This window comes from Poecile atricapillus, chromosome 1 (genome assembly GCF_030490865.1).
Source record: "Poecile atricapillus isolate bPoeAtr1 chromosome 1, bPoeAtr1.hap1, whole genome shotgun sequence".
Classification (NCBI taxonomy): Eukaryota; Metazoa; Chordata; class Aves; order Passeriformes; family Paridae; genus Poecile; species Poecile atricapillus.
In genome coordinates, this window is record NC_081249.1 from 26546039 (window position 1) to 26571842 (window position 25804).

General features: G+C 38.1%; 1 protein-coding gene across 2 annotated transcripts in view; it reads right to left on the bottom strand.

Moving 5' to 3' along the window:
• Positions 1–360: 360 nt before the first annotated feature.
• RASA3 (RAS p21 protein activator 3) overlaps positions 361–25804 on the bottom strand; it is a 131896-nt gene continuing 106452 nt past the window's right edge. The window contains exons 9-25 of one of the 2 annotated variants that reach the window (XM_058856219.1): positions 22924–23028; positions 22267–22423; positions 21301–21449; positions 19293–19407; positions 18345–18419; positions 17502–17625; positions 16228–16334; positions 15511–15588; positions 14514–14591; positions 13890–13963; positions 12856–12903; positions 10137–10243; positions 9117–9199; positions 5566–5777; positions 4712–4815; positions 2772–2955; positions 361–2197 (exon numbers count right to left, since the gene is read on the bottom strand). In XM_058856219.1, coding sequence (XP_058712202.1) covers positions 2122–2197; positions 2772–2955; positions 4712–4815; positions 5566–5777; positions 9117–9199; positions 10137–10243; positions 12856–12903; positions 13890–13963; positions 14514–14591; positions 15511–15588; positions 16228–16334; positions 17502–17625; positions 18345–18419; positions 19293–19407; positions 21301–21449; positions 22267–22423; positions 22924–23028 — 1876 coding nt within the window. In that variant the 3' untranslated portion in view covers positions 361–2121. The remainder of the gene's footprint in view (positions 2198–2771; positions 2956–4711; positions 4816–5565; positions 5778–9116; positions 9200–10136; positions 10244–12855; positions 12904–13889; positions 13964–14513; positions 14592–15510; positions 15589–16227; positions 16335–17501; positions 17626–18344; positions 18420–19292; positions 19408–21300; positions 21450–22266; positions 22424–22923; positions 23029–25804) is intronic. The other variant, XM_058856230.1, reaches the window with a different exon arrangement.

Here is a 25804-nt window from a genome sequence, read left to right on the forward strand (position 1 = left end):
TAGGCATGCAGGGTGCCGAGGGCTCAGCTCGTTCCTCCTGTCCTTTCAACATGGTCTCAGCTCAGTTACTGTGAAGTAACACAAGGAATCAGTTCAAGATGCTGACCTAGCTGAGCAAGCTTCCTTTGCTAAGGTAGTTTATGGCTGGCTCAGATGTCCACTTTGGCTCACTGCAGAGTCCCATAGCTGCAATGCTGACAATAAAAGGGGTGGGTGGGGATGAGTGGAGGAGTGAGGATGACACTAGGCAGGTTACACTCACAAGGATCTCCATCCATGGCCCCACTCTGAGCAGATGCTGTGCCAAGAGGCATGTTGGTGGCCACTGTGAATTTAAAAGGACTCCAGACATGGACACAGTTTTCAGAAATAAACCATTTCTTTTAATTGGCAAATAGAACACACATTACAAGTCATTAGTATTTTATAAACAATATTAAGTTACAAATACATGTTAAAAATTGCAGTTCATGGCAGCTAAAAGCTTGGAGTCCTAAATGCATCTTTGCAATGCTTCATTACTTCCCTTTCCCCAGTCTGCTGGGTGAAGATGAATAAAAGATCATTTATCATCTACTAGAAGGTGATCTACTATATATTCGAACAAAACCAAAACTTAATTTCTAAGATCACTAACAAACAGAGGCATTCAAAATACTTTAGCCATCTTAAATCATGTCAGATGCAATGAGGACACAGTAAAGAATTATTCTTTAACACTTGAACACAGACATCTTCACATTAAACTGATCAATGCTTTCTGATCCAACTCAGCTTAAAATCTGTACTAGCTTCTACCCCACAGAGGCCTAACATCCATCATGCAGGCTTCCAAGCCATCAAAGCTAGATGTTTGTATATCAGACCCTTACACAGAGAAAAATTATGGTGTACAACTAAACAGCATACATAAATATGCATTGAATATTTAGAAGATCTTTATTCCTTTCCTTTTGTTGGTATTAGTGAGATACATAGCTCATTCCATTTTTACTACACTCATAGTATTAACAAGTTATCATTATGCATGTTAATATACTAAATATCATTTAACAAGTCTCTTTTAAAAAGTATTTAAAAACATTTTTTGGAAAAGTAGAAATCTATTTTCCAGAAAAGCAAGTGGTACTAGGATAGCATGGACTCCAGTGCATAAACATCCTTTCAGAGAAAACCCATCTTGACGGCTTTTGTGCCTGGGAACCAGCATGTCTCAGCTGCCTGATTCATACTCTTATTTGTCCTTCTCACTGTGGTGATAAAAGGTCATCAAAATCAGCTTACCTTGCCTTTCAGTTGGCAGACTTTCAAAGATTACCATTCACTGGACTGTGTAAGAGACACGTAGCTTTGACATGAGTTCGTCTCTTTCTTACTCATATTTATGAGAGTCAATTTTATTATACCGCTGAGATTGCATCTTCAAATCCAAAGTCTGCTGAATGTGCCTGGAGAAATGACTTCGTATCTCAAAAATATCAAGAGTACCATTCAGATTTGAATTGCTATTAAAAACTGTGCACAGTTAGCAAAAATTACACTGCTGTAAAAACAAAAGGCCTGCTCCTTGGCCTGCTCAGAATACAAGCTACAATGTAGATGATTACGCCAGAGGGATTTTTCTCTGTTTCTTTTCTAAACGCAGGCATTAAAAGTAAAGTGTTACTAAGCTTTTCCTAAGAGAGCACGCAGGGGATGTGGCATAATATACATTAATCAGGAACAAAAAACAGTAACAAACAACAATTCTAGAAAATGCTGCATATTAGCAGCATGCTTGGTTTCCAAAACACAAGGAATTGTATGGGAGTTGTCAAGATGAAGTCCACACACCTCGATCATTGAACTGATCACTAGATTCCAAGAAACCAAAGCAAATTTAAAAATACACATGACAACTGCCTAGAAGGCAGGGTTTTATCATCTGTCAATAACCAGATGAATAAAGTGCACAGCAACTATTATAACAGTTTCTTGAAAAGAGAATACGTTTACCAAGTCTCAAAGTTTGTAAGCTTGACACTTATCCATACATTTTGCTACATGTGTGGCTTCCCTTTTGTTTGCTATTTAGCATCACTATTCAACCCTTCAGCACTGTCCTGTGATTTCCTTTGCACTTCATATGGAATGTGCTGAGATCTCTGACTGTTGCCTGATGTATGTCTGGAAGCTCTTGTCACCAATGGGATGTTCTCTAAAAGAAAAAAAGAAACCAGTATTGTACATAGAGCTTTCTGTCAGAACATGAAAATGTCAGAACAGAAAGTGGAACACACAAAAAATTTTTCCCTAAATTTGATTTTCAAAGTTGTAATTTTAATGTTAATACTGCATTTTACTTGAGCTAGAGCTGACTGAATTGAACCTCTTTTTTGTCAGCCATGTGCAGAATGCTTTATGTGTACACAAAATACAGCCATGTGGCTGTCTCAGCCACTTTTTCCATTTTTAAAACAACACTCCAAGATAAGCTGGCAAACCCATGTATCTTCTCCTATTAACTCCTCAGCTCACCAGCATGGGTTCAAAATTTAAAACCAATATAACAAAATCACATTTAAATTTCACAAATGAAACCGCGTTAAAAACAAGCATTAAAAAATTCCTTTCAGTGCTTTAAAATACTGTGATACATATCCTAAGTCACGGTGTTACTCTGTATGTATTTGCAGGACCTTTTTTTGACAAAATATCATGAAAACCAGAGCATAAGCAAGGGAAATACCATCTTCCAGGACCGCTCCTGTTGGACAATCCATTGTACTTACTGGCTTCCATACTTTGTCTTCTTAAATTTATCTCTCTTATACTGAGCATGCTCCTGCTCTAAAGTTCCAACACCTTCAATAATCAGCTTTAGTGTTTTATATGTCTCCTTAGGGTCATCAATTATGAACGTGGAATACTCTTCCTCTTCAGGTCCATCATACACAGATTTGCTCCCACAGGCCTCTGGAGAAAAAACAAAGTACAGGAATATATATCAGACAGGGGGGGGAAAGCAAGACAAGCAGACTAAAAATATTTAGTCTGGGCTTCATACCATGAGTCTTGGTTTGATTCTGTGTGACCACCACAGAACTGTGGCTGACATCAACAGCAGAAGTTCCCTGTCCTTTTGCTGAGCTCTTGGGAGGCAGAGAAGCTGTCCCATGCCCGTTCCCTCCTCCCCATCTTGTACGGAAAGGGCAGCAAGCCTGGCAGCTGCTCCTGGTTTGGTGGGAAGCTGTCCTTTGCTTCACAGGCAATGCTTTAATCTCAAAAGCCACTCTCTGCACCCCATGCAGACAATCTGGAAACTCTCACACAGCATAAGAGTACTGCCTCTGCCACTGTGCTGGAGGGTTGGCCTGCACAGAATCAAGTATTCACTTGTTGGGACAGGCTCCATCCCCAGGCAGCAAGTACAGGCTGAATTTGAAAACATTACAGGTTGAAGTAGTCATGTTTTACCACATTACCCCTAAAAGATTTATACAATAAGCATAAGCAAAATATGCCATAACTACTGCCTGGCTGCCTGCTTTATGACATATCCAAAGTTATACTTCTGTACCTTCTGATGTTACCAGTTACTTCCTGACTAGGAGATCTGGACACTGACTACACATGAGTATCCACACATATTTCCCATGTGATCTACTCCCGCACTGTAGCGGAGCATATTAGAAGGGGAAAGAAAGGGAAAGAGTATTTTACTTTGTCTCTCCTTCTAGCTTTACTGCTGTCCCAGTCTCAGCTTTCAAATTCCCTTCCCTTGCTGCACTGCCTGTGCCAGACCTGCGTCCTTTTCCCCAGCACCGAAATTCGATGCTGGCATTGGCAGCGAGGATTCGGAACAGGGGAAAGCTGGGCACCAGTTCAGACAGCTCGGAAGTGGTGAGGATCTTGAGTTTGCAATTGCACAGCAGCCAGGAACAGATTAAAGTACTTTCCAGTCTGTGTGTTTGACACCACTGGCTTATCTCATATTATAAAATAAAGTCCTATTTAAAGATCAGTGCCACAGTGAAGGCTTCCCCGCCACTCCCTGAGCTAAACTGGGATTTCAAGTCTGGCACTGTGTACACCGGATACTTCTCTTGGCATGCCTACTAGTACCAACTTCCTCTGCTGTCTCTTCTTTCTTTTATCCTTTCCACCACATCTCTGCTTCCCTCAGCTCCTGAAAGTTTTCCAGCCAAAACTCCCTGTTTCAACATTTCACAGGCAGCCACAGGTAATTTCAATGGGTAATTCTGAAAGAGACTTTCCAAAGAAGCTGTTTGTATCCAGCCTGTTCTTAGGATCTGAATCAGGGAATGTGCATGCACATGACTTCTGGTAACACAAAACCATGTTCCACTGAAACCTCAACTTTGCTGGTGCTTCTTGTCAGGATCAGAAACCTCTGGTTCAGTGCTGCCTCTGATTTGTCAATTCAGAGCATCCAAGCAACGCTCTATGGCTATGCTATTCTAAGATGATGTGGTTAAGACTGTAATTCAAACAACTGTTATTACGCAAAGAACGTTTTACAGATCATGAGACTGCACCAAAAATAATACACACAACTGCCTCAAGACAGCAGAAGGGGAAACAAGTGGAATAAAACCCACTATGTTCTAGGATGTGATTTGCAAGGCTGGTAGAGCCAGAACATCCAACTTTTCACAGGTATTTTTGTCTTGGTAAGTGAATTGGAGATGAAATTATCTTTAATCCTCACCTTGCATTTTCTCCAATTTTGGCATATACAGGTTGAAAAGAGAGTAGATGCGCTCAGTTTCTCTATCTCCATCTATATCCAGTTGTATATTTGCTGGCAGGCCTCTGGAAGAGAGGTGAAAGTTATATGCTAAACCCTGTGTTATGGCACATAAAGCACTTAGCAAGGAAAACAAAGTTTTGAAAACAAACTTTGAGTGAGCTCTCACGAAAACAAAAAGATTTTGTGTAACAGAGCTCAAAACCTTCCATTTTTTTCCAAAAAGAAGAAGTTCAAATTTCTTTATGCCTCTATTTATCCAGCACACTTTCACTGACTTGAAAGAGAAGTATCCAGACATTTTGGTGAATTAGTCAGCTACAACCAGATGGAGGAGCCAAAGCACTGAACTTCCAACTACGGAGATCTTATATTGTGAGTTTAACTACCATTACAGTCTTGTTAATTCTCTCAGTTTAGATGAAAATTACTTCCTACAAACCAGACAGTACATCTTCATTTAAGAGAGAGCATGAGTATCCCCTTGAAAAGATCAGTTTAGAATTAAATCTATCAGCAGATGAATGCTTCAGGAATTTACAAACAGTATATTGAAGGGATTTCAAACATTTTTATTAATGACAGATGATCAAAACTGAAGTATTTTTAATCCCACAGTCAACTCCTATCACCATCTCTAACTCCAAAAAAGTCAACATTTTGATCAAGACATGTAGAATCAGGAATACCAACAGGTGGCCTTTGAACACCTGCACACCTGGCAAACCTTGGTTAAGTGTGCACCCGCAAGTCCCCGTGCAGAGACACACGTACCCATGGCAGCAGCTATACCCATGGCATGTAAAAACCCTTACCCTGTGCAGGGTGTGCAGCCAGGGGTGTTATCTGCAGTAGCTTTACAGCAAAGCCAGTGGCCATTGAGATAGGCTGAGGGATGGTAAACCGTGAGGCGCTTCTTGTTGCACTGGCTAACTTTGGTGAGGATATCAATCCAGTCCTTGGCCTCCACACAGTTATTTGCTTGGATATACAGGACTCTCCTTTCAGGCTGGATCACCTGGAACATCTGCAAATAAACCACAGAATAAAGCACCAGAATGACTCAGTGAACCTAAGACTAGACACAAAGTGAAGATTTATTGCAGGAAAAATACAGCATACTAAAAGAATAGACCAATAAATACATTTCAGCACAAATCCAAGCAGCAAATGTGCCCTTAAAAGAACAAGACCTTTCACCTGGTACAAGTAAGATACCATTCCTGCAGGAGATGATTTACAAATAGATAATATCAACTTGCTGCTTGGGTCTCAACAAGATTGGTTGTCAGCCTCGGGGAAGCAATTTTAGTAATGCTCAAACTCCAAGTTTTGGAAGGCTGACAGAGGAACCCAGTGCAGGCCTGAAAGGAAACACCCATCAACAGGAAGCAGAAAAGAGAAAAAAGGGAGCTTGGATCCAGCCTTAGTGACAACTTTGCTTTAATACTGCCATTTCTCTAGTCCTTTTAATAGCTGCTTCAGCATGACCCTTGCCTTTTAATAATTTCCATGCTTCTGTACCCAACTATATCTTCTATTAGAACATCACAGAAATACTGTTTCTCTTTGACTGACATCAGGTGGTTTAAATAATTACACATTAATTCTATGTTACAGCTTGACCACTGAAAATCTAAAGCTCTCCTGCCTGTTCAAAACAGCTTGCAACCTAAAAAAAGTACTTATTTTCCTCTTCTTGAAGAAGGAAATTTTTGGTGCACAGCCTTATTGCTTAATTACACTGATCATGCACTGATATTCCTAAGCTCGAGTTAGTGATCCCAGCTGAAAATTTTGGAAAGGTAAATTTCCTTCATTTCCTCTAGCTTCTGCAAATACTTAATTTCAATGCATTTTCTTCTCTCTTTCAGGTATGCCTAAATTGTCTTTCTCCCCTCTACTTCTTGATTTGATTATTCAAATTATTAGATATTACATTGCCCATATCATATGGAATACAATTTTCCAAACAGCAGTTTCATTGTGCTACTTTAAAAAGAAAACCAGAGGGGTTCACACAAACACATACCAAAAAAAAAAGCCCAACAAAAAACATACAAACCAACCAATCAATAACAACAAACCAGACCCAACAAAATTGAAATTTGCCTTCGTTTGTTCCATGGAGCTGACACATTTGCTTGAATTCTGCACCCAGCTGGTTAGGAGAATGTTGCAGGGATGTGACACTTTTAGATGTGCATCATTCCAAACAGCAAAGGGAAAACTTAAGCAACCATTTCCCTGGATTTAGTATCCCTATTGGTATCAGGCAATAATTAGAAAGGCACAATACACCATGGAAGTGTAGGAGCTGCTTGGTGTGACAAGTCCAACTGTGCCAATGACACACCAGAGACTTCTTTCAATAAAACTCTTCAGGGCATAACTGGCAATTTGAGTTTGGGAAACAGGGATGGAAGGAAGAAAGAGTAAGACAGGAGTGTGCAGTTCAACCCTCTATTAACAGAGAGCTACAAGGAAAAGAATTTTAATGTCCTGCTGGGTAAATGGAGCCTCCTGCATTGCAACAAAGGAACACTTAAGGAGTATGGCTTTGTGTAAGGGGATACCAACCAAAGTGATCCAACATATGGAAAGTTACTGAGAAGCCCACAGCTAAGCCAAGAATTTCAAGTGGCTGCAAGACCTTTACACTACCAAAACCACCAAACAACACAGAAGACCCAAACAGTATTTAAAGCCACCCTCACATTCCCAAAACTGTGCTTAAGAACAATGAAGGCAACTGGCCTTACTGCCAGACAGGCAGATTTAACATGAGTGACGAAGACACACTTGGTGCAATTCAGAGCACTGAGAATATTTATACAAAATGTGAATTTTTATCACACAAGCGCCCACAAGGGAATATCCATTGCAAATATATCTGCTGGGGTGTTCTGAGAATTCTGATCTTGCTGAAGTAATCTATTTATGTATGGCAAGAAAAACAGTAATACATTAGCACAAGAAGGTGGTAACACTATTTTCTACTGTTTATGGAAAGACTGAATATTATTTTCTGGAATGGATGTAGTCACCTTGATTTCCCACATAATACTGAATTTAAGCAACCAAAATAGAACAGGATTTTTGATGTCAACAATAAAGATGTATTTTTCCAATAATGAATCTTCACAACCCAGACATATTTTGGATGCTCAGTCTAGCTTAGTAGATTCAGCATAAATTACAGACTTATTGCTCACTCCTCCCTAGAAACAGTGAGTTTTATCTCAACTGTGAGGCTGCTTTCAGTTCAATCAAGTTATTTTGCAGAGTGCATTTGGTAATAGTTCATCACACGTTATAGCTGCCATCTGATAGCCTAAGTTATTTTGCAGCTTGGTTGGTTTTTGCCTATGTAGTAGAGCTATAAACACCTGAGCAAACTACAGTACAATTGAGACGTGTTCTAGAAGCAGGTGGAACTGAAACTTTCTCCATGTTTTAGCAGAGACAGAGAAGCTACCAAAATAATACCTAAAACTGGGAAATACTGAAAAGTCTAGAACTGTATGTCACTTTTAACAAAGAGCTGTTTGAGGAACCTAATGTGTAGGGCAGGATTGGCACTGAGCATGGTGCTCACAAGCAGGAAAGACTTAAAGGCAGAAAAAGATAAAAATCACCACCATTTACATGTATAAATAAGTCTGTAGTAGATGCATGTTCAGAACTGGAAAAAAAAACTGAGGGTTTTTTTTGAAGGACTGGACTCAGCTTTACAGGCAGAGGTGTATGAAAATGGGTCCCAACATCACCCAAACTGATCAAGTCTGTTCTTACACAATACAGAAGTTGGCAGTAGTGTTCCATGCATGAGAAATACAGCTGTATTTTATTCCCTAATGTGGCACTTAAAATGGTAAACCATATCAGCACAGCACAGATGTTGTTTTAGTACATAACCTAATCCAAATTAAACATAAATATACAAATCCATATATATATATATATATGTACTTTCATGAATCAGTAAAGAAACCTAATAGCTAATAAAGAAGTTGTGAACCTTCCCAATTATAAGCAGTGAGTTCTTCCCACCAGAGAGGCCTGGCAGAAAGGGCAGGGACTCGATCATCTTACCTGTGTGTGACCTTACAGAGCTGGCAGCTGACCAGCAGCACTCAGTACTGAGTGTGCTGCAGATCACGAAACCCAGAGGCTGCTGACTGGGCTGTTAAGAATCTGAATGGACTGTACTTTTGGAAACTCCTGCTACTATATCCAGAACAAGCAGCTGTGGTTGTACATCTTTCAACAGAAATTCAATCCAGGTTACAAAAGGGAAAAAGGCGATTAGGCTGGTGGATCTGGAGCAGCCTAACAAATACATTAATGAAGATGACCTACTTACATTTTTCATTTTAAAGGATTCCTCCTCTAGTCTTTCCACTGCCAGAATGTTTTCAATTGGAATGCTACACAGAGGATGATCACCTGCAGAACACACAGACACACAGACAGTGAGCCACTAACTCACAACTCGTTTTTGCCCTTTGCCCTTTTTTTAAGGGCTGATTCAGTTTCTTTGAAGATCATTTTGACTGCATAAGAATAGAGGGAAAATCTTTCACTCAGCAGGGATTTGTTAGCATGGTCCTTAAGTATTATCTTAAGTACATTTCTGTATTCAGCTGCGCTACCTCACACTAGCAAACCTCTTAGAAACTGATTACTGCAGCAGGATGCAGTATATTTACTGCAAAGGTGACAATGAAATAAATCATTCCTGTCAGCTGAACCGAACTAGTGGTGAGGCAAGATCTCAAAGCTGAGTGTGAAATAATGACTGTCATGATCTGAACATACTTCCTTATCTTTCTTTCTCCCTATGTGCTTACATGATAGAAGGAAGTGGTATTTTTTGTGTACCACTGAACAGACAGGAACAATTTGAAAAAAGCAAATTCTCTGCTATTAGGCAACATTAAGTGAACACATTTTGAAAGTTCAAAGATTGCAGGTGAATCCCTGCCTACTGCATCCAGTTGTGCCAACACTACAGAATTTATGAGCACATGCTGAGATGCATCTGAGAATGTTCAATACAAACCCAAATTCTTGCTTGAGGTTTGTAAGCTCTGTTTCCTAGGTCAATCTAGGTAACTGTGAAACCTACAGATGATGTAAATAACTGATTAGACAAATATTATCAAATACTTTGCTAACTTACAGGGTATTGTGCTATCCAAGAAGCTTCTCTAACCGTCAATACAGACGCTAAAAAAAGAGCAAGAACATACAGGCTGACAGACATGCCTGCACTGTGTCTTCTACAGTTACAGATCTAGATCTCTGTCTTCTACTCCTACACAATCCTTATGTTTAATCTTTGCTTCAATGTATCAAAACAAGACTGACAAAACTTTGTTACCTTTGCTTTTCTGATAGGTAAACTCATGGTTTGTCAGGCGAAACCATCTCTTCTTGAAGTTTTTCATACCAAATCGTTTTCTTCCTTGTGCTCTCTTGATCATGAACCTAGTAAACAGGGCACCAATTATTACAATATATGCTTATATATGTAGATTTATATATATAGGTATATAAATCCAAATAGATGTCATCGCACTTGCAAAGCTTTAGGAGGGGACACAAAATATTTTCTAATTATTGTGGTGTCTTCTTAGCAAGGAAGAGAGTCACATTTGGATAGGTTTAGTGCATCTGTTAGTGAGGGCTGTCCTTGTTCCAGATCTAGAGGAGGGACAAGACATGTAACTTGACTTGTAGTTAGTTAACTGAGCTGCAGTTTGTGCCCTTTCTGCAGTTACAAATCCAGCTAAATGGTTTCCTAGTACAGCAGAAAAAAAGGCAGAACACGGTTAGTACTGCTCTGTTAAGCTCGACCTGTTGACTCTACAAGCTTTTTTTTATTTTTTAAGCTGTGAGAAAGCTTAAAAAGTTTAGACTATGTTTGATAATTAAAAGGCAGGAGTGTAAAGCCTCTGAAGAACAGGGACTATACCATCACATGCTTTAATCACTCTCCAGCTCTAGAAACAAAATCAGGATGTTCAACAGCCTCATTTGCAATTGCACATAGATACTGCAGTTGAAATGTAATTTCAGTAACATATGAAGTGATCTCATGGCTGGAAGGTAGAGCACCCCTATCCCTTTCTAAGCAGATAGGGGGTGTTGTTCATTTAGTGAGTTGTCAGTTTTAATTAATTTCAAATTTGAATGGGTTTATTGTGAAATTAGCTTACTGGGAAACTGTGATGCATCCACCACTTTCTTAACCACTAAATCAATCCAAAAGCTTCAACGTGACTTTGGCGACTTCATACTGCTTAGCATCACTTTTTAAGATAAAAATGTGTGTGCATATGCAATAGAGAGTTGATAATGGCTACTCTACACATTACATTAACTACGGTGCCAAATACAGAACTCTATAATGGAGTAGGTAAAAACTACTTATTACAAAGTAGTTTTTATCAAGTAGGAAGGCACTATACAGCACAAAGAGCACACAGAGAGAACAGCAAATGACCTGGTTTAAGATTTTTCAGTAGCAGAGCTAAAATGCTTAGAACAGCTAATATTCTGTTTCTTGCTGCTGGTACCTTCAGTCACAAATAACTACAATACATCGGACCAAATCACAAATCTGTTAAAAGCTCAAACAGAAGCCCAAGTTCCTTCAGACTTTAACTATTTTGTAACCAGCTGGGCTGGTGCCTGCTGCTCATTCCAAGCTGTGTGGGGAAAAAGATGACAAAGACTGTCTACAGCAGTGGACTTTTTTTTTTTTTTTAAACTGGTTATAGTTACACATCTCTCATTTTTAAAATGGTCAGACAGTTACTGTCTTGGTTCTCATTCTTGGAATACTTAAGAAATATTTAATAACATCATGTGATTCAGGCTGTCACCAGGTCCGCTGACAGTAGCCCTCATAATCCCAGGCTAAGGCAAATTTCAAAGGAAGAACTGATACCCTGGAGGAGGACAACATGTTCTTCAAGTTAGTTTCTAGTGTCCTTCTCATGCCAACACTTAAAGGTGACTTAAAACTGCTAACTGCTACAGAGCTCCCGTCTTTGAAAAACGCAAACTCCACACGGCAGAGCTAAGAGCACATTTTTAATTAAATTCTTCATAGCTGACATAGCCAAGAGAAATAGGTGCTTTTATTTTCCAGAGACAGGTGACTAGCATTCAGTCACAGAAGTTAAAAGGCCAACCTCTTTATTTCTAGCAATTGCAAAATATAGGAGAAGTCAGAGCAAATAGAAGCACAAATGGAGAAAAAGTCCAAGATTAAACCCATTTCAGTACAAGGTGGTTGGAGATACCTTTTCTTCTCATACTTATTGCAGACCTGAATCTGGATCTGCCTTAGTTTTGCTTGGAAGTATTGACATGCCCTTTTCATCACCAAAAAAAAAAAAAAAAAAAGTTCTCCTTTTCATTCTCTTCCGTTTGCAAAGAACGAGGCAGGCAGCTGTTAAGCAGTGATGGCATGATTGATGTCAGCAAACCCAAGTGCCAATGACTAATCTTTTCATTCAAAAGTACTTATGCTATAGCTTTCCATTTGATACTCTTAACAGAGGCAAAAATAGATTAAATACACAAAAGCAAGCAAAAATATTACAAAGGCAAGTAGAAACCCCTCTAGACAGCCATTCAGTCTGGAGAAGAATTAAATCAAAGGCTGTGAAAAGTCCCACAACAAAACATGGCAATAATGCAAAATATAAAAAAAAATAGACTGCTGAAGGCCACTTCTTAACCTTGAAAATAATTTACATGAATACTACTTAAGAAGTGCCTAGAATATGTATGGTCTCTTCATCACCTTCAGTAAATTCTTCAGGATCCATACAGTGCTTCTTGGTGCCCTGCCTACAGACAGAAATCCTTTATTCTCTATTTAAAGCAGGATTTTGTTTTAAGGAAAATAAAAGGTCAACATCAAGAAACGGGGAACTAAATGTTCTCTGCTGGGTTTACACAGGCATTTCAGGATGGTTAAACAGAGTACTTCCTCCCCAAAGTTAAGTCAGACAAATCTACTGCTGCGAAGGACATGCTGTCAGCCAGTAGCTACAGCAAAGCAGCAACTGCCTCTACCATCTTACCTGCATGAACTATTACCATCAACTTTCTTTACTGTTAGTTTAAGAGTCCTTACAACAGCAGCCACAGGCCGAGCAAGAAAAGACAGAAAAAAATCAGACAGGAGCAAAAGAAAGACAGAGGCAGAAAAAATGTTTTACAGTTAGAGGGTAAATGTTACAAACCACAAATTTATTTTGAAAACCAAAAGGATGATAAATGTATGGAATTAAAATAGACAAAATTGCTTCTAAGGACAGAGGTTTATCAGAGAAGTGAACTGTCAAGGTTAAATAGAAGAGGTAGTCATGTTTTCACTGAAAATGTAGTTTTTGCATTACTTAAAATGACCATGAAGGCTTACTTTCAAACAGCATTAAAGCTCACTGAGCTCTAAAAAATTTGGATTTTTTTACTTTTTTCCTCCCAGCTCAAAGAAACGGTTTCTACAGTGCATTTAGATGATCTTAACAACCCAGTTTTATAACAAAAAATGTCAACAATTGGTATCTGAAACTAACACAGCATATGGAACATCCCAAAAAAGGAAAGGTACTAAAATTATAAACTGTTCCAAGTGCATGTCAAATTTTCCTCAAAATGGCCATGATAATAGTTAGCATATGTATCTCATAGGGCAGCAAAAGCAAATTCCATTTGCAGGCTTTGCTCTCATTACGTTATTCAGCATCTGTCTTCACAGTCTTCCAGTGTCTTCACAGGGGGATTTTAACAGCTTTTATTCACTGGAGTTCAGGAAAAAGACACCCCAGCTTGATTTTAATACAATGCTGATCTAAGTTTATTTTGCCTTAGCTACAGGCACTACTTTCCACCACTTATTTCAAAAGACAAATATAGTAAGATGTTTAAATCAAATGAAAATATAATTCAAATCAGCTATAGCAACCACACAGAGCAGAAATTGCAGCACAAGAATTTTCCTACATTCTTCTCTGACTGCATGAATGGAATAAGGGTGGCAGAAAAAGAGGTGCCTGCCTCAGAATGGTAGAAAGCACTCAAGTAGATGGTTTTGTTGCAGATGCATACTTACCCTTCTTTAAGCAATATAGGTTGCTCTATGCTCTTGTGATCTCTTCTTCCTGAAGATGAAATTAGATCTAGAAACTAAAAGGTGAACCAAGAGCAGATGAAAAAATGTCAGGACCACACTACCCAGATTAAAATCTTCCAACATTAGCATAGCACAGAGCTATGAGAGTATTTTTGAAAGTAGTTAAACAAAAGGTAACAAGCAGTAGCTTGAGGAATTTGGAAGGTTTCCTGGGTTGCAACCTAAAAATAGCATAAATGCTCTTAAGCAGTAGAACTGCAGATGCCAAATACTTCTTGTGCTTCTCCTTTGTTATATGGATCTTTCACTTCCTTTTTGGACTAAGCAATTTTCATCACCGATCTGCAGCACTACAAAGTACACACATCTCAAAAACTCAAAGCAGCAGCTTGTTAATATAACCTATTCATTAACTAGAAATAGATGCAAAGAAATTTTACTATTAAAACAAGTATAATTTGATAAAAGTTTCTTGAGTATTAGTTATCAGGAGTCTGCTTTTCTCAACACACTTCCTTGTTTACCAACAGTATGTATTGCTTTCTAGGACTCAACTTTTAACAGCACAGCAGGATTTTTAGAACCTTCACACACGTTACTTACATTTTTTACTGCATCTGCATATTTCTGTTCATTGAAATAGTCATAAAATGTAGCCATGTAAGATTCCTTGAAATTGGCCTGAAATACAAAGCCAAAACCATGCGTATCATCATACAGTTTATACAGAAAATATTATTGTTAATAGCAGTAGGTCAGAAGAAAAGCCATTGCAGGTAGACAGAGGGTTTTTTTCTGGCCAAAAATAAAATAAGCAAAGTGCTACTTTCATGTTATACAGCAAACATTCAGTAGTACCAAACTTCTATTTCAGAATGGCAGTAGAACACATTTCATATGTTCAGTTACTACAGTTAATAATACATTCTTCAAATGCTTCAAAATTCTGCTTTGGCTTTAAATTTTTCTCCTGACAAGAAGTGTAAGAAAAATAATTCTACTGTCTTGAAGGACTCATAACTGAGGTACACAGTCACCCACAGCTGCCTGTGTGAATCCTAACAAGACCTCAGCTACCCCAAATTACCACCAGCTCCAGCAGTGCGGTGCCTTAGGTACACTTATTTCAATCAAACATCCAGAATATGGGCATCTAGATCTAATCTCACCACAGACAGAAAACTGAGCTGGTATGAAAAGGAAAATAAAGCCCTTCCCATTACTGTGAGATTTTTCTCAGTTGAGTTTTAAAATGCTGAAATAATCTATAAAGCCCTGTAGAGCTGCTAATAATTTAGCACAGATAAGCAGAGAACTTCACAGGTTTTCTGATCATTGTCTTTCATCCATAGGAAGGAATGAAGAGCTCTGAAAAAGACTTCTAGATTGGTCACACAATTTTGCTTTACTGAAATCTAGTTCAGATTAAGATAATTTCATTTTCCTCTAAACACGAGAGGCTTATAATCAAAGTAAACAACCAGTTTTGCATGAGCCTAATGCAACTCAAGCATTTTAAAGGCTTAATTACAATTAATGATAAAAGATTTAAAAAATCACTTTCCTAAATTAAGCCATTAAATGAAAATTGCATACTTACAGATTTGGATTTTGATAAGCTGCCTAGTGTTTGAATGGTTTTAGAGATAAGTGTCAAAGTTCGAGAAGTCTGAGGATCCTAGGAAGGAGAACAATATTATATGGACTAGCTATAATAATGAATAGAGGAAGGTAAACTATATTCCTTCTTTCATATTTCATTTGCAGAAGAGTAACAAAAAATTAGAAAAGACCCCTAATAAAACACTGCAGGAAAAAATCTGGTTTTATATTAAAAGGTTTTTGGCTCATAAGCCATCATGTTCCATAGCTACCCTACTGACCTTCAGAGATCCCAAGGCAACCACTCACAAAACAAAATCAAGGTTGTCCACATCCTCTCCATCCCAATAAGAACAACTACTAGAAGCCTGATATACATTATTTAACATCCAAAATATTTCCAACACTGCTGATAATCAATCCAGCATTAATGTGATGTGGCAAGAACAAAGCAATGACCCTATTTTTCACAGCAGCTTAGATCATCTACCTTGTTTGTCCTTAAATTTCACTCTTCTTTCAGTATCTCCCAAGTTGTTCACATACAAAGTCATTCAACATATGCTTCATATCCAAGACAGATATAATAGATCTTTGGACTAACAAAGGCAATTTTCCTAAAGACTTTTACAAGAATTGAAGAAAGAATCTCAATAGACAGACTATGGTGACAGGACCATAAACATATCTAGAAAAAAATTGATACAGTACTTACTGGATGGTGTGGTGTAAGCTGAAAGAGATTTGGAGAAAGAATGGCAGGAGCAAAGAACCTCAGGAAAATAAAGCTGCTGACAGCTGTGTACCTTACATCTAGGTCACCTATTTAAAAAAAACAGACCTCTACTCAGCATTTCAATAATCCTTCCTGAAAAGCCTCATGAAATTATCAGAGCCTTGAGAGAGCTAACTTGAGCATGTGCTGGATAATGTATATATTTACGAGTTACAGGATTAACTGATGACAGAGGATTTGGGGCCAGAGATCAGCTAGCCTAACTCAAGGAAATGTCAATGAGAGCCTCTTTAAAAAATAAGCAGCATAAGCTGCAAGAACACCATTCACTTTTCCACCATACAAGGAATTTCATAGACATCTGCTATTCCATATATGCACTGAAGTATGATGAATAATTTACATAGTTTATGAAACGTTCAGTAGTTCAGAGGCCAAGTCTCAGTTACTTACTTATAGCCCTGAGAACAAGTGTTATACAGATTCCTCATGTATCTATTCCAGTCGGTAGTTAGAGAAAATACATTCTACTTATTTATTTAAACATAAAATAAAGAGCACGACAACACGTCAATGGTTGTCCACTTCAGCTTGCCTACTCCAAAGTGAGTGTTTAAAATCCGAGTCCCTATTACTCTTTCTAAAACTTCTCTACTGTAATCTGCTTCCCTTCATGAAAATACATAGCTTGGTTGTTTTGCTTAATTCTGGTTTTACACTGCCCACTTACTCTCACAGAGTCAGAACAACTAAGAGGGACTGGAAAGGACTGTCTCTTGACAGCCAGAAAACCTTTGCAGCACATGGGTTCTCAGAGCAGTGAGCTTGCAGTAACTCAAATTTATAGACTGGCTTTTATTACAGATTGACATATAAGCAGAAAATAATTCCACTGCACTGAATCTGTAGAATGAGCATTACAAAATCCTGAACATTTGAAAATTGAGTATACTTTGCAAATAGTGAACCCATAAAAGACCATCATAATAATCTTTTAAAATGCTGTTTTCCTTTGAAGAATGTTTAAGAAAAAAAACCTCCAATCAACATCAAAAATCATGTTATTTTGTGGAATGAATAATCAATGAGAAAACATTAATAATCAATGAGAATGCATTAATAGACTGCAAATATTATTTTGGATAAGCTGCTGTTCAATTACTAAATCCAACAGGGATCCTGCAGACTGCTAGACTACATCTGTATTTAAAAGCTACCAATTATGTAAAATAAAATAATATATACAAACTCACCTTGAAAACGTTTGGCAGCTGATTCTCTCAGTGAAAAGAAAATATCGCACATCACTGTAGGGCAGCTTACACCAGATTTTGTAATTACAGTAAAAATGCGATCAACATATTGCCTCAGATTTTCCTGAAAAAATGCAAAGATTATGACAAAATTAGTATAATTTTCTGCTGTGGAAAGTGGTGCTATTCCTGGTTTTATTCATGGTGGCATCATTAAAAGATTCCCAGTTTCAACATTATACACTTGAAAAACAAACTCTCACTCAATTATACTGTTTGGGAAATGCACATATTCAAGAAGAAGAGTAAAAATATCATTCCTATCAAACCAAACATTAAATGATATGGCCATATGGCAAATCATTCCTTCTTCTAGCACTGTTTACTACATCATTGGCAGAATCATAGAATCATTAAAGCTGGGAAAGATCTCTCAGATCACTGAGACCTAATATGCAGTTTAAGACTCCCCTGACACAATTTGAGGTTTTTTCCTCTCATCCTGTTACATATCACTTGGGAGAAGAGGCCAGCCCCACACCTAGCCACAGCCTCCTTATAGCTGAAGAGAGAGGTCTCCCCTGAGCCTCCTTTTCTCCAGGTTAGCCACAGGCTCACAAGCTATCCTTGTCCTCAGGGCATCAGGAGAAGTCATTAACTTTCTACTGGCATTGCATTTATAGCATAATGTAAAGCTGTTGTGAAATAATTATAAGGGTGGTGTCAAGAAATCTTACAGTGTATTCTAATGAATGACAAAATTATTTGTGAGATCAAACTTCTGAGGACCTCAGTTAAACTTGATGGCATAAACAGAGACTGTCTTCAAAATCTAATGCATACCCTGTTATTTTCCAGGTTTTCACCATCTTTTAATTTCACAGGATCAATTTCACAAGGTTTATGGACCTGGCAGATCTAAAAAAAAAAAAAATATAGTGAACAATTGATATATAAGTTTATCTACAAGTACTAAGTTTTATAAAAAGCATAATCTGTTAGCTTTTGAGATGAGAGGTAAAAGGCAAAAGCCAAGTTTATGAACAGTATTTTTTTCTTTTAACAGCAAAGGTACATTATGCGTGATCTTTATTTTTTTCCAAAAAGTAGCATTAATTCATTCTAACCTTTCTTTCAACTGCAATGCAGAACTGTTCTTTAGACTCTCTCAAGCAAGACTGTTCAAGAAAAGTACTCTTTTTCCAACACAGTCAACTTTGAAAGTATACCCATATTCTTTAAAACCTGACATTTTCTGATAAACATTAAGAGAAGACCAGCTGAAGAAATTGTCAAATCATTTAAAGGAAGTCTGTGGTCTGAAAGTATTGCCCAATTACAGCACTAAAATACCCACACCCACCACTCTGGACTGGATAGATAATAAACCACTGTTCCAATATGTGCATCACATGTACAGTTATCTACAAATAACTGTATCCCTTTATTCCCACTGGATGAAACTTATTACTTAGAGCTTCACAACAGCTTTGTATTGTAAATACTAATTATTAATTTCTCAGAAACAATTCATACTAGTTTTTATAAAACAGAATAATGTGGTTCAATAAAATAGAAATTTTCCTTTAATGTGGTCCAACTGTTTCTGAATTGGGGACTCAGCTGTGGCTACCCTAACACACAGGATTATAATGAAGAAACAAGCTATTAACAGCTATTAAGCATTATTCTTACAAAGCATTCTTAGAATGAGAAGTAATAAACAATATTTGTTCCCTGAAGGCCTTTACCACAACAATTTACCAAATAAACAGTCTGAACTGTTCTTACCTCATCTATAATTGGCTTTAGTGTAACTTGCAGATAATGCATCCCTGCCAGTTTCATTGTCTCATCAATGCACTTGGAAGTTAACGAGTTTCCTCTGAAAATGGTGTTTGGATCTCTGGAAGTGAACAATTTTCTGTAATTTAGTCTCTTTGTAATGAACTGCTAACACATGGAAATAAAAGCAGCAGTGAAAGGTGACAATCTCAGATTTGAATACAGAAGCAAAACCTCCCTTTGACACCAGGCTGCCATTAAATGCAGTCACACAGCATTTAGTGCAGTTTCAGGGTATAACAGAGAAACAGCAGCCTCGGAAAAATCCAGAAGGGGCTACAGATCTTCACTGTATAAGCATTGAGTGTTCAGTGCACTATCCAAATACACAGTGACACACAGGCTCAAATCAAGGAGGTCTACAGCACAAATCTGGGAAACACATTTGGTTCTCACATACTACTGAACACTGCCAATTTGAATAAGGGAAAGAGGCAGTGATTTTAGTCTCACAACTACACTGGACATTGCACACAACCTACTACTTTCACCTACAAAGTAAGTACTTGTGAGCTGGGGGAAGAAGAAAACACAGGCTCCAATAGCACAGACATATTTTTAAGGAACTCAGAGCACTGTTCTGTGGTAACAGCGCAGACCCCACTTCAGCCCTGACAACTGTGTGGCAAGGTGGCACCTTGCAGACTCTCAGGTTTTTCTAAAACTCTCTTGCACAGAACTCATCCTGTACTATACATACAGCCTCAGTGACTAATAAAGCTTCAGCCAGCTGCTCTATTACATACCTGTACCTCCCTGCTTAGCAATTTACTTCGTACAAATAGGTATATAACCAATGATCTTATCTACAATACATACAATCAAAACCTGTGCTTAGTGACAGTGGATCAAACCTGGATCTGAAGTTATTTCCTAGCTCATATACACACATCTTTTCTGTTTTTTTACAGCTTACTATGGTTGTACTCATTTACAAGCAGTGAGTAACATTATTCTTTTATAATCAATTACTTTGCTGGGTTCATCATTTTGTTTCATAAAAAAAAAGTAAGCTCACTGCCTGTTACAAATGCCAGGAAGCACTGAAAACAAACACAATCTTTGCTGCTTTATCACAGGAACATGACTGACTAGGAATCAGTGAGTTTCCTCATGCTGCAGCAACCTTGCTGCTTCAGCCAACCTGCAGCTCAGAAAAAATACACCTACCTACAGGAAGGAAAACACTTGATTCCTCAGACACTCTGAAAAGAGCCAATCCACACAGAGACTTTATTTTGTGCTAAGGAGGTTTACAGTCAGTACCAGTCATTCCCCTTGACTCTTCTACTGTTAGTCAAGAGCAGGACTACATGGGCACAGGGACTGTGGTAACAAATATTCTTTAGGATCTGCTTGGTATGAACACTAGATCTTACACTATTGAACTATCAGCCCACCTGTAAGTCAAACAAGGAACTCAAAAGAAGCAGCCAAAAAAAGCCCAACTTCATTTTTTGTCATCCCATGCCAAATTCAATCTCATCCTTAATCCTTCACCCTCTAACTGGGACGATTAGACACACAACTTGCTTAAATATTCATGATTAGGAATAAACTTGCTTGTTGTTTAGAATAAATTCAACAAACACTTACTCAGCACTAAATGATTTATTAGGACACAATAATGCAGAAATTATTTCATATGAACAGCTGAAGGTAAGGTAGAATTTCAGTTATATATACTTATGACTGAGTAAAAATCCCTATTCTCTCATGTTAGAATAGTCTTGCAAATCATTTTGGCAAAACATGATGGGAACTCCTCCTAAAGGTCAAATTAACCAGATCTTGAGAGAATTTAGAAAGAACTCTGCCACTTGGCTAGGAAGAACAGGAATCACCCCGAGGTTTTCTTCTGAAATTGCATGTTTCTAGAAACTGAGTGGAAGATTCTAGCACTAGCCAATGTAGTTTAGGTCTTTTTGATAGCCGTTTGTTTTTTGGTACTTACTGAGTTCTCTTCACTTCAGCATTCGCAATGGCACTTATGAAAGGCACAATTCTGCCATAGTGTAAGAAAAGCCTGACAAGAGGTATGGCCGCTTCCTGTTTTTCTCTGCAAACTTCGCCCAAAATATGTGCAGCTGATGCTGAAACAGGCTGAACAGTGGAAAACAAAAACTTTGAGAAATACTTCCAGAAAAACCATTCTTTCTTTCTATTCCCATTAGCTTCTTAATGCAGAACCCCCCACAAGAGTTGCAATGGCCAGTTACCCAAAAGTCTGTATATAACATGGGTGCATGTTACATCCCAGTTTTGTGGGCTGTGAGTTCTGGTCACAAGAGGGCAGCAATTAAAAAACTATTACGGTACAGTCTCTTTTTATCCCCCACATTTTTAATGGCAGTCTTTTCAGTAAATGTCACTTGCCTGGGAAGCAAGTGAAGAGAAAGAACTCTATCTAACCCTTCACAATTTCACGTCCCAGTGAGTACAGAACTCAGTTCTTTTACTGAAAAAACAAAAGCATCATTACAACTGTAAGAAGTATATGTAAGGGCACACACGGTCCAAATCTCTGATGTTTCAGGATTATTTCTTAGTTTGGGTTTTTCTCAGTTATGCAAACAAACCTGTTCCTGTGTCCAGTAAAGGAAAACAATTGATCAAACTGAAGCTTTCTGACTTTTTCACATGTAAAATTAAAAAATCACAGAGAATGTGCTGCTGCTAAAACCACTGTGTTCCTGGGTCTGCCTTCACCTACCATACAGAATGCAGATAAAGATCTCTGCAAGGACTGAAGACAAGCACAAGAGATATGCAGAGCTTAACAAGGCTCTGAGGTCTGAAAAGGAAGAGCTGACCTCTCCGGTAGTTAAACAACTGTGGTGCCAGCAAGATAGTGACAAATACTCAGAAACCCCTGTGAAGATGATCTGCAAGTAAACAACAAACAACACAAGCAAATTACCTCAACATCTGCAGATTTTAGCAGGACGTCTCTCAGCGGACTATAATAGTCTGAGGAAAAAACATGGTCCTCAGTGTAAACCACATTTAACCTTAAGGAACCGAGGTCATCAGGTTTCAATGACTTGTTACCATTATCTCTGGGCTGCAGAAAATACCTGATATGCAAAAAATAGGATAGAAACTTAGTGCTGAAACACAAGATTTTCTCAGGCTATACATGAGCATAGAGAAACTGTACCGACACATAGAGTATTTACATATGTATCAAACTCTTGAGAGTTCTGAATCAGAGTTCTTAATTAAGTTTGCCAGTCTGTTTTGCACCAACTGCAACATGGGAAGTTCTGAACATAAAAATTTATGTAGATATGATTAAAAACCCACACACCAAAACTATAGCACTGCTGATGAACTGCAGTAAATAATGTAAAAACAACATACTAGAACTCCCATATGCTACAGAGAGGCAGACTGCAACCTCTAATCACATTATCAAGCCTTCTTGTTCTTACACTTACTAAGATTACTTTGGCTTGCTTACAAAAAAGATGCAAATTTAATCCATTTAAACTTTATCACATAGCAGTAATTACTCTTAAGTCTTCAGAGTAGACATATGTTTCTACTTATTCTCCAAAAGTAAAATATCAAATACCATGCTTCATAAGAACTAGACTGTCGGAGAAATTTCAAAGGGAGTCTCAGTTCTCCTAGAAACTCATCACCAAACTTCAAGTTACTGGCATTCCAAAGATCAACCCTGTAATAAAAACAAATAATTTAAAATACTACTAAGAAATCAAAATAATAATAATAATTAAAAAAAAAACAAAACAATGTTTTTTGCAAATTTGTTGGGTTTTTTCCCCTCAAGTCTATGACTTACAAAGACTTGAAACTGTACAGCAATGGTTTCCAAACAGTGAAGAGATAACTTCACCTTAGACTTCTGAAGCCTTACAATTCACCTCCATAAAACATTAATGGAAAATAACATTCAGATTAACTTTTTCTCACCTGTACTGTTTCCACTGTCCATATTGATAAAGATTCAGATGGCTGTCTGGTTATCCCAGATAATGGAAAAATACAGTTAAAATGGACACCAGGGGAAATGCACAAAATTATTTAAGGACTACATATTATCTGTCCCTGTCTAATTTGGGATTACTAACAGTTAAGTAGCAGCTTTACAGAATTAGTTCTCCATACTTTTTCCCAGTTTCTAGCTCCTAGGAAGAGTCCTGTGTCAAGCATACACACTAATGGCACCTAAATTAGTTCTGCAGAAATATTCAGAGCTGTAGGATAGCTCTACATTTCGGAAGAATCTGTGTATTGGCTGAAGCTTACACAAATTTTGGCACTCAGTCCCTCACATTTGGGAAGTTCTGCTATCTGTCTGTAGACAATCCTTTCTTTCTTCCCTATGTTCTTCAACATCTAGATAGAAAACAACTGCACTGCAATTCAAAGCATGTAGCTAAACATTACCATACCCACCTTGAGGCAAAGGTTTCAAACTCCAGGGTATTTGTTTCTGTATGTATTTTAAGGTTTTCTCTAACAGCTATTTTTATTAAAAAACAAGATCAGCTGACTGTTTTGCAGCTAAGTGACAGCTTGAATGTGCCTTAAACTTTTGGAGGGAAAAATGGTACACGGAAATGAATATATTAGTTTTCAACTGATTACAATTTTTAGAAGAGCACCTTTAACTTGGATAAGGTACAAAATCATCCAGTTGTGGACATATTTACACAACCCTCCTGATGTCAAGCAAGTCACAGTAGACTGGCCAAGGAGCAGATGTTGACAGTCCCGTTAAAGGTTTATCCTATCTTATGCAAACACAGAATACATTACTTTTAAGTCCTCTGATCATTGCATCTCTCAACAGCGTCTCCTGCATCAGCTGTCATACACTAGACACACCATCAGCACACACTGCATGCATACTAGGTAAAGTTGTTCAGACTCTGATAACTTGGACAGTATTTTTGCAGGGCAAGAACTCTCCAAACAGAAAAAAACTTCTTTGAAAATTCAACCTTCTCTCTCTTTTCTCCATATTTGATGGGTTATTATCTTGCTAACCAGTTCAGACAGCTAAAAGCAGCTTCAGGAAGAGAGGAATCTTTAAGTCTATTTATACAGTCAAACTTACAACTTACCAAGTATTTACAGGCTACTTGTTTCTAGTTTATCTAAACTCTTTCAAGATGCCAACTAGCAGTAACACTTTCAAACACAGACAGCTAAAGGGTTTCACCACAGTTACAGAAAAAAAATCAGTGCAAAGGATCTGTACAAGAAGAAATAACAATTAAAGTAGATCTCACACTACACAGTAAGCAAAGCAGGCATGCACATTCTAAAGTTATTGGTTTGTGCTCTTGGAGTACAAAGAATAAACAGAAGTTATTAAAAATGTTAATGCATACATCTCAGAGTCTAAAAGATCACTGTCTCTCAAGATTTTTAAAAGGCAAAACTATGACAAGTGTTGTTCTGAAACTGGTCAGATTGTAGTCACACAAAGAAACAAACAGGACAGAGAGGGAGGATAAACCATGAATTCACCAGAACATCTGGTCCCCAAGTGTTGATATGCCCTGCCTACAACTTCCTACACCCACTCAAAAAGAGAAAGCTTTTCATAGCTTTAGAGAGAAATCGTGAGAGACTAAGTCTGCTCTTTACCCTGTGGAATTGTATTTTTCTCAGGAGAGGAAAAAACAAACAAATCCCCAAACCCATAAATTGTGTGATCTGTCCAGAGGGCTTGGGGGCAATCTAACTCTCACTAAACAAAGTGGAGGAAGTGAGCGGGGGTGGAAGGGGAACCCAAGATGGAAACAAAAACACACTGTCCCAGAGGGACAAAGGCTCTAAGGAGAATTTGCCCAACCAAGACTAACACTTTATCTGCTTTTGCTCGTTATTTAAGTGCTTAATCTTTTTCCAACTATTTTGCGAGCCTCCTCTCAAACTATTCCTCTGTGCCACATTGTGATATATTGGTTTTCAGGAATGACAGACTTTTCTGAAGCTCAGCTCCACATACATTATTGCTGCAGATGAGTCAATTGTTCAGAAAATATAGCAAGTAAAACAACTGTATAATTTCATTTAGTCCAGTAGTATAAAATGAGAATCATTGAAATATTAAGCAATATGTAACCGCTGTATACCAATGTCTAGCATCTCCTTCAAAACTATCAAAAAATCTATCAGAGAATCCTAGCTTTCATTTAAAATCAGTGCATGGCTGAGCATCATGGTTATGGGCCTTCTAAGACATGGTGTAGTTTCCCAGTTCATCACATACATGCCATGGAATATTGGGCCATGTTACTTCATATCTGCCTACACGATGCAAAGCTTTGCAGAGACTTAGCCTAGTGCTAGGACTAGGTCACCTGCAGTGCTGCAACACTTACACCACCAAAGCAGCCCAGCACTGCACCTGGGCCTTTGCTTTTACTCCCATGAGTCAGCTGTGGGCTGCCCCTAAACCAGCTACCTTTGCACTG